This window comes from Andrena cerasifolii, chromosome 1, assembly GCF_050908995.1.
Source record: "Andrena cerasifolii isolate SP2316 chromosome 1, iyAndCera1_principal, whole genome shotgun sequence".
In the NCBI taxonomy this organism is placed as follows: Eukaryota; Metazoa; Arthropoda; class Insecta; order Hymenoptera; family Andrenidae; genus Andrena; species Andrena cerasifolii.
The window spans coordinates 8,837,603-8,846,306 of NC_135118.1; the positions used below are offsets into that span (position 1 = coordinate 8,837,603).

The 8,704-nt window shown below is 37.6% G+C and overlaps 1 protein-coding gene across 1 annotated transcript; it reads right to left on the bottom strand.

Annotated features, from left to right (window-relative positions):
- Nucleotides 1–649: 649 nt before the first annotated feature.
- LOC143368122 (odorant receptor 4-like) lies at nt 650–8,415 on the bottom strand. Its single transcript, XM_076810500.1, has 6 exons — nt 8,159–8,415; nt 4,414–4,750; nt 3,861–4,073; nt 3,665–3,778; nt 991–1,146; nt 650–745 (listed from the first exon to the last, which is right to left on the bottom strand). Exons 1-6 carry the CDS (start codon nt 8,413–8,415, stop codon nt 695–697), a joined length of 1,128 nt encoding a protein of 375 aa, XP_076666615.1. The 3' UTR covers nt 650–694.
- Between the last annotated feature and the right edge of the window lie 289 nt (nt 8,416–8,704).

An 8,704-nucleotide genomic window follows, 5' to 3' on the forward strand; every position in this document is an offset into this window, starting at 1 on the left:
CGATCTGTTTTATATGTATGCAAAATTTGAAATTAATCTGTTCATTGCACAATTTTTGTTCAATCCTGTCAACCAGCTCACGAAATGTAGCTTCAAGAAAAACGAGTATAAATGGTCGAGTTGTAATAATTGAATTTTTGCGACAATTACTGTTATTCTGCGATACCAGAGCCATGCAGTACGTAGCACACCTTCCTGTTCTTCCAAATTGACCTACTATTGCATAATCTCAATCATGAGAGCCGCACGCGCCTCTTTTGTCGGGTCCGACAATGGACGCTCAACACTGCAACCGTTGGATGTGTTGCTCGTTCCCCGTAAAGACAAAATGTTTTGTTTGCGGTCTAATTGTTACTCCCATCACAGACAAAATTTACATAATTGCATAAAACTCTTCGTTAAATATACGAGACGTTGAATAAATTGCAAATGATGTTGTTTCTCAGGCACAGAATATGTGCTTTGATGCGAAAGTACAAAATAAGGGTTGAAACTTATAGTTTAGTTGGTTGCTCATAATTATTAGATTAAGTCATTCAAAAATAGCAGTATAAATACAAAATACATTTGTTTCCGATTTTAGTATTTATTGAAGAATAATTTTACTAGTTCAATTAAAATTACATACATATAACTTTACTTCCGACTTCTGACTTATAATATACTATACAAGTAATCCTCGTGAGTTGAGTTTTCAAGACAATGCAAGAAGCACTGACACGTAAGATGCTGAACCTTTCATGATCTACAAATGTAAAAAATAAGGTTATTTTTGTTATTAGAACGGAAATTTAGTTTCGAAAACGTTACACGACTGTTTCACGAATTTTCAAAACATTATTTATAATAGGAGAAAAATTTCGTACTTTCAAACGTAACTAACTTTCTTTTGGAAATGATGTTATATAAAAACATTTATTCACAAAATATCAAAGAACTCTCTAATTAAGAGCAATTAAAACCATTATGTAATAATTACAAGTGCCGTACCTGTGTAAAACTTTCGTAAGAAAGGTTTGAAAATTTTCCAAAGGTAAGTGTAAACCCCTTCTGAGATCTCAGTATTACAAGTATTAGAACTCGACTTTCATCAGGTTGCAAGTCGTACCAGAGAGATTTATACGCTGTATCAGCGATCAGTTTGCTCTAAAAATATTAAAATTTAATGATTAGTCATAGAAATAACTTTACTATATATTTAACTCTAAAAATTGATTACGATTTTTTCAAGGTACCGAGGTGCCTCGTTAGCCGCCCGGATATCTGCCTCGTGAGCTAAACGTCGCGTCGCTTACCTATCCTCACCAGCAGGGTTGCCAGGAATATTCTACTCGTAGTCGAGGGGGAACACGCCACACATGCGCATCGACACCAAGGTAGGTCTTCTGCTACGAGTAAGATTTTCCTGTCAACCCTGCCAGGCTTTTCCCTACGTGTAGTGGAGGGGAAACACGTACCACAGTGGCGGCGTATGCGTATATCGGCGTCATCTCACGCACACATATACCGCCACGGCTGTAGGTTTCGCGCTCCGCTACGTGTAGGGAAACATCTAGCAACTCTGGCCCCGACAGGCAAGCATGATTCGTTTAACAATCTACCGACTTACAACCACGCTATCTCGTGCCAGCGGTCGGTATCTCACTCGCACTGAATGTTTCTTAATCGCTTACTTGAATTCTTGGAACTCTACCTCCCTCGATAGCCGACCAGATATCGTCCAGGATCCCGGTCAGCTAACGAGGCACCCCTGTATGCACTGATACAGAAAATGCATCGACTGCAATAGCGTTGTTGTCGAATTTACTCTATGCTAAGATCTAGGAACACTTAGAATGGCGTCGTCGTGTCTCCACGCCGGGAAACTTCCACCAAGTGCACAGCTTTGACCCATTTTCACGGCAATAAGGTGAATGTCCCAATTTCTGTTCAGTTAAGACGTTACTCGTCAGAAAGAGGGTGTAAAAAATTTGTTTGCGATCGAAATTTGCAGAGTAACTGATTAATTCTTTAATAATAAATCCACCAGTCGAAAACTATTTAAGAAAGATATTTCGAGATGTTTAACTACTAATAATTTGTAATTAAATATAATGCTCTAAATGTCTGTATTTCTGCTCACGAAAAATAGCAATGTACGTATTTCTACTGACCATTTTTACCAATTGCTGCTCACATAATATATTGCCTTTTCAGGTTGAAATACGTTACATCTTTTATGGAGATGTTTTATAACGCAACAGTAAAGCATAAAATAATGATAAACAAAAAATAAAATGCCTTCGAATAGAAATAGAGGTTACAGCATATATTGAATTGTGAGATTATGTTACTAAAATTTCGGTGAGTAGAAATGCGGACGCGACGGTGATTCACTTGACCCTAAACCTAATCACCTGTTTTCTACTTAAAAAAAAATAAAAATAGTACAAAAATCTACATCCAGAACACAATACGGTATCTGTTTTTGTTATTAAATAAGAACTTTTACTGCAAAAACTATTTTCTGCCCAATTACCGAATACCAATAATGACCCTGTTCCTTAACACAACTGGCTGAAACACGGTCGACGAATCATGAGACTCTCATTTTAAAAGTTTTTCGTTGCTGATGCTGCAGTTTGATTAGCCCCAAGCTCGTGCAATACTCGCGTAAATGTTCAAATAATTTTTAATTATTTCGTTGCAACTATAGTACAAACGTAACGCTTACAATGATAAGAAAAATACGAAATGAGCAGAAATGGGGATATGAGCAGATATTGAGACATTCACCTTATTTCCTGAAAAGTGTTGAAAGCATTATCCAAGGGCCTCCGAAAGTCTGTTTTTAAAAACCAAACCGAGTTTCAAGTTCGCTGTATACTTTGACATCTCGCGAGATGTCGTGACAGTGTTAGCGACCATTTGCCATTCAAAGTGCTAATAACAAGTGGACAGTTTTAATATAATATGTACTTATATTATAATAAGGATACTTATACTATGCAAATTTTCATACTTTAATATAATACTGATAATACTTATACATATACGCATATTTAACACTTCAAAAAACAAACACAGAAGGTATTAACACTTTGAGTGGCACAAGGTTGGGCGAAAGACTGTTTGTCGGAATTTCCGAATAATCGCTTCGGGTGGGAAAGTGTTGTTCAGCTCGTCCCACGTCTTGAACATGGCAACAGTAATGCCAACAATAATGAAAATTTTAACTTCTACATTTTGTATTAGATTCTGACGATAGCACTGCCAATGGGATGGACAAGATTCTGCTGATAAGAATATAACAATATTCTGGCCCGTCGATTCACATCTTAAAGTTTATGACACCTGTCGCCAAACATTCTGTATAGAAATTAAAATTTTCATCAGTAAATGACTGATTGGAGATTCGTCTGCCGCCCATGCAAGTGATACCTGAGACAGCGAAGTATGAAGCAAAATCCGAAATCGCTTGGTCTTCAATAGAAATATTTCAGACTTTCGGAAAATACCCACGATGTTTTCCAGAAAATACCGATGCGAAAACATGCCAAAGCCATGCACAGAATGGGAATCTCTCGGCGTGAAGCCTGCTCCAACGTCAGCTAAAGTGTCAATTACAGTGTCTTTGATACAAGATGGGTGTTCGTAAGCGAACATCATTATATTCTTTAGCAACCTTCTTATTCAGATATTCTCCAGCGAAGCAGTATATAAATGCTTCTAAACAAATAACGATGTAAAACATAACAGACTTTATCAATATGGGGAGTCCATTTTCGTCGGTTAATGCCTGTAACGTAGAATTGCTTTTATGTAAAATTTACTGTATATCGGTTACACATTTACACGTAAAAGTTAGAACTATTACTTACAACTATCATGATAAATCCTAAACAACAAGTAATTAAAGTGTTCGACACAAGTTGACTAAGCGATATATACGTAAAAAATTGTTCAATTCTCTGTGTAAATACAATGATTTCTTGGTGCCTGCTAACGAAGAATCGTAATTGTTTATCATCTATGCGACAAATATCCGTTAGTCCCTGACACATAATATCGATTTGACAGCCTACGTGGAGTACCTAAAAGTAATAACGGCATTTGCTGTAAAATTATAAAAACAATTTACACATAGAAATGTAATATTAACAGAAGTATACAAGATTTTACAGGAAAAATAAGTACAGTTAGATGGAAAGAAAGAGAATAAATTGTATTTCGACCAAAGAACAGCCGTATTGATGCGAACCTCTAAAATCACTTCTTTACACGTTATTCGTTAAAAATTATTTAAATTGAAATTCATTTAGAGTATTCGTTTGTCGATTATATTCTAATAGAGATATTCATCCTAGGTTGACCAGATAGTGTTCGAAACAAAATGTATGTTCAAATACAGTTATATAAACCAGTTGTACTTACAACCATTAGAAGCAGCGCACCAAAGACGCCAAATGTTATAGCAGATGACACCTGATGGAGAAATTCTGCAGTTACCACAAGCTCGTAAATAGGCGACTCGTTGGTATCGAAGGGTAAGTCGACATTCCAAAGAAGATTTCGAGACGTTGAACCGTTAGTGCCTTGAGACGTGAGAGCACCGGCTAGGTAAAAAGTCGCGGATACCACGTAGAGAGATATAACTACGCTCGTTAACCGATAAGAAAGGCGTGATGTTTTTGATATCAAATTATTTGTATCAATAACAGCATATTTCTGACAATCTTCTTCCATGGTTGATAGAATGTCGCTAAGCACGCTGCGAGATATCAATAATTTCGTTAATTATTTTATAAGCATAGAAAATCTAATTTGATTTTCACACGAAATTACCTCCAATACACAGGATGTGCCATAAAAGTTGCGTCAAACTTCAAAAGTATATATCCGCCGCAAGGGTGCCGAATTTTATGCTTGCATATGTAGAAGAGTCAAACCTGAGGTGATAGAGTTTTGTCGTTAGCTTCAGCTTGTTCGCAAGAGAAGTGCCTCGAGGTGTAATTCTGAGCTTTCAATGAGTATTTGCACAGTGATAGGGCTCGACGTACTGATGCTACCCATATTAGTATGTGGTTTTGGGGGCAGGCGGTTAATACTTTATGAGATATTCAATGTTATAGGAATGTCCAAGGAAAGGAGGGACCTCGCCTCTGTGAATTTGTTAGAGGAGGAGGATCTTTCTCCTCGTGATCAATTAAAGTTTCATAAATTTGGAATTCCCCATTCCAGCTCCTAGCTTTCCATAGAGCCTCCTCTACCTTCTCTTATTGTGGTGTTGTTGCAATGTAATTGCCATTGTAGCTAATTCCTCCCTTGTGAAGGAAAATGCCATTATGAAGGATATGTCTTCGAACTTATCAATACCACTAATATTACACAAGTAAGACTTCGGTAGTTGAAGGTTTGTTTAGAACTGATCAGTCAACTTTCAACCAGGCAAAAGACCGGGGGGTCGTCTGCAAGCCAGGCGTCGGCAATACAGTCATCAAGCTACACCTCGGGACTTTCGCTTGTCAGGTTTGACTCCTCTACTATCGCGAGATGAGAAGAAACAAGACTACCCCCAAGCTGAAGTGTCACAGGGGCAAGGGGAATCGCCTGTTTGCGTCAACGTATCCCCTCCAACACAGTTCGTCCCGTGATGAAGAACGCGAACGAAACCAATCGCAACAATCCGCGGATATGGACAGCCGCTAAGAAACGAAAAGTAGGAGCGAGCGGGCGAGTACCCTTGCCTCTGTGACATTTCAGCTTGGCGGTAGTCTTGTTTCTTCTCATCTCGCAATAGTACTTACGTGTTGCTATAGTCTGATTTTCGAGAGTTGAGACCTGAGGCGGGTTGGGATCTCATGGGCGCTACGCCGCACGCAATCCACAGCGTACCATTGGTTCCTCTTTCACCACGCTCCGTCCGAGGAACACGCCTCAGGTCTCAACTCTTGAAAATCAGACTATAGTATAAAATCCAGCAACGTTGGACTCCGACTTGACACGGGCTCGACCCGTCGGCGTTGTCTCAATGAGAAGCCACCAAGCCTCACTGAGTCCCTACCGAACGAACATCAAACATGCCGACGCGGTTCGGCCCCGGCTCAGTGGCTGTATAAACCGACTTTTTGCCAGATCAGGCACCGCAAAGACTAATCTCGTAGACCTTACCTCCTAGACAAAATGATGACATACGCGTCAGGTGGATGTTTCTAGGTGGCTACTATCGCACCTGGCCTGGCTAACACGTGCCGGCAGTAGTCTAACAATAAGACTCTCGCGTCAGACGCTTTTTACGCATATATTCAAGAATTAATAACTCGGAAACGGAGTCTTAAACGCAATTTCGTCATTCTTGATATTCGTCTTATTTTGAGGTATAGAAGCACTTCCTAAATAGATGCCCACCTGTCGTCGCACACCCTGTATATACATATGTAGCTTTGAAGTTGGACGCAACTTCTACGGCACGTCCTGTGTATTGAAGGTAATTTCATGTGAAAATCAAATTAGTTTTCCTATGTTGATGAAGATCTAAATTTCACAGCCAGTCGATTCTATACGTTATATGGCATTAGCATGTATTTATGTCGAGACTATGCTCAGAAGAATGAGACGCAATGTCTCGGACTCCCTGAATGTTTACTTTAAAAACTAATACTTTTTTATTCGGCCGTATGATCGTTATCCATCTTACCACCATGGAATCAGTTACTTACTACTGCAAATTAAAATTTATATGGTTTCTATTAAATCTTCATAAGAACATCATTGTGATAAATTAAATTTTGACATCAATGACTTAACGAGGTTTCCTCGATAAATATAAGTTTAAATACGACCTAATTCGGCTAATTTTTAACTCTTTGTAGGACACTTTTAACTTACAGAATTCAGAAGTGTTTGAAATTATGTATATTTAACAATATTCCAAATCAGGTCAGGAAAACCAGCCTATTATTGGTAATACAATCAGATTTAATAAAAATTATAGAAACTTTCTTGACTGTCTGCAAATGTCTAAAAATCGGAAAACGTGTCGGACAAAGCTTTTCAAACCGAGTCAGCCTGTTAATAAATATAGGTCTGAACTACGTTACTTTCCGAATTACAAGACATTCTCGTGTATTTGTCGATTCTGATAATTACATATGTAGGTACCTACTTACATATGTGCCTATTTGAATTTTTATTTATGGGATCATTTTAAAAGTATGATGTGCAGTACACCAGTTGACACGTTACAGAAATTGGAACAAATTCAAAATTGTTGTTGGCAAATAAAAGGGTGGTCTAGGATTATTGAACGTAGGTATATGACAATTTATGAAAAGATTTGCTTAAGTGCTTATGGAAATGTTTAGCGGACATGTTGAACGTTTGCAGTAGACACAAGTTACATTCGTCTAAAATGTTTCACTTATAAGTTCAACACAGACGGCTTTCAGATCCGTGCTTATTAACTCGTAACTGAAGAAGTGGAAACTTTTTTACCTAACTGGTGAAGTGAAAGTTTTGTTATCAAACTGGTGAGGCGGGGTCTGACATACTCGAATTTTTATTCTTATTTACATAATAAAATTCTGACTTTTCTTTAAAACAAAGCATTCTAGTATTTTCAGTATGTATATTAATACCAGTAATACGAATAAAACCTTATTTGTAAAGAATATGAAAATAGAATTAGTTGTTTTGCATTCTCACACGCAAAAGCGTCGAAATAAACAAACATTTGGAATATCATTATGGGTTCCATGACACCCCACCAGTTAAGGGTTAAGCCGCTGTTCCGTATCTTCGTGAATACCATAGAAAGTTTGCACAGTTGGCCACAAAAATTTTAGCACACGCTACGTTAGAATTACGTTTACCTTTGCACGGTTATTAAGAATAAAATGTTTTTACATCTTTCTTTGCTTAATTCAATTTTTTGTATCTCATTTAACGTGTTATTCATTCAGTTTATATTAACAAAGTGTTCATATTTATGAATTTCATTTATATTTAAGCGTCCATCACCCGGAAGAACGTACGAAAACTATAAAGCACAAAAACTATGAAGTACCTACATTCATAAACCTGAGTCCTGATGACGATACTTTGAGAATTAGAATTAGAATTTTAATAGATAAGTTTGCTTTCGTTTGTAAGAAAATTAAATCAGAATAGAACAACTCACCCGTGGTTCAACCAAGCAACAACTAATTTGATACACACTAGAGTAAACGGCATCGCGATACTCAGATTATCGATCATTTCTATTAGGCTATCACATTCATAGTGCGTGATAACATATTTGTACTGACAAGTTTGAAAAATTGCCATGAACGTCACCCAACAGAATTTATGTAAACCTGGGCATGGTGTGCCAGGCCAAATACCAACAAAATGAAGGCCACACTTAACAGATCGACTAATAGTGCTTGGTGATTTCATTTTACACTGTGTGGTAATTTTAAACCACTATTCGTTGAAATTGCACTTTTCGATTTGCGAAGTCACATTAAAAACGAATTATCGTTTCAGCAACTGTAATCTCCACGAGCACTTAGCAGTGTCTTCGGCGTCAGTAGTGTTCGAACAATGTCTTACGATAGACTGAGAGCATTGTAAAAACCATCATGGACGCACAAGCTTGCAGAAATAATACAATGTTCACATGCGTATCGCAAATAATGTTGCAATGATTACAGGTTTGCCAGATACAGAAAGAACTTCAGGGAGT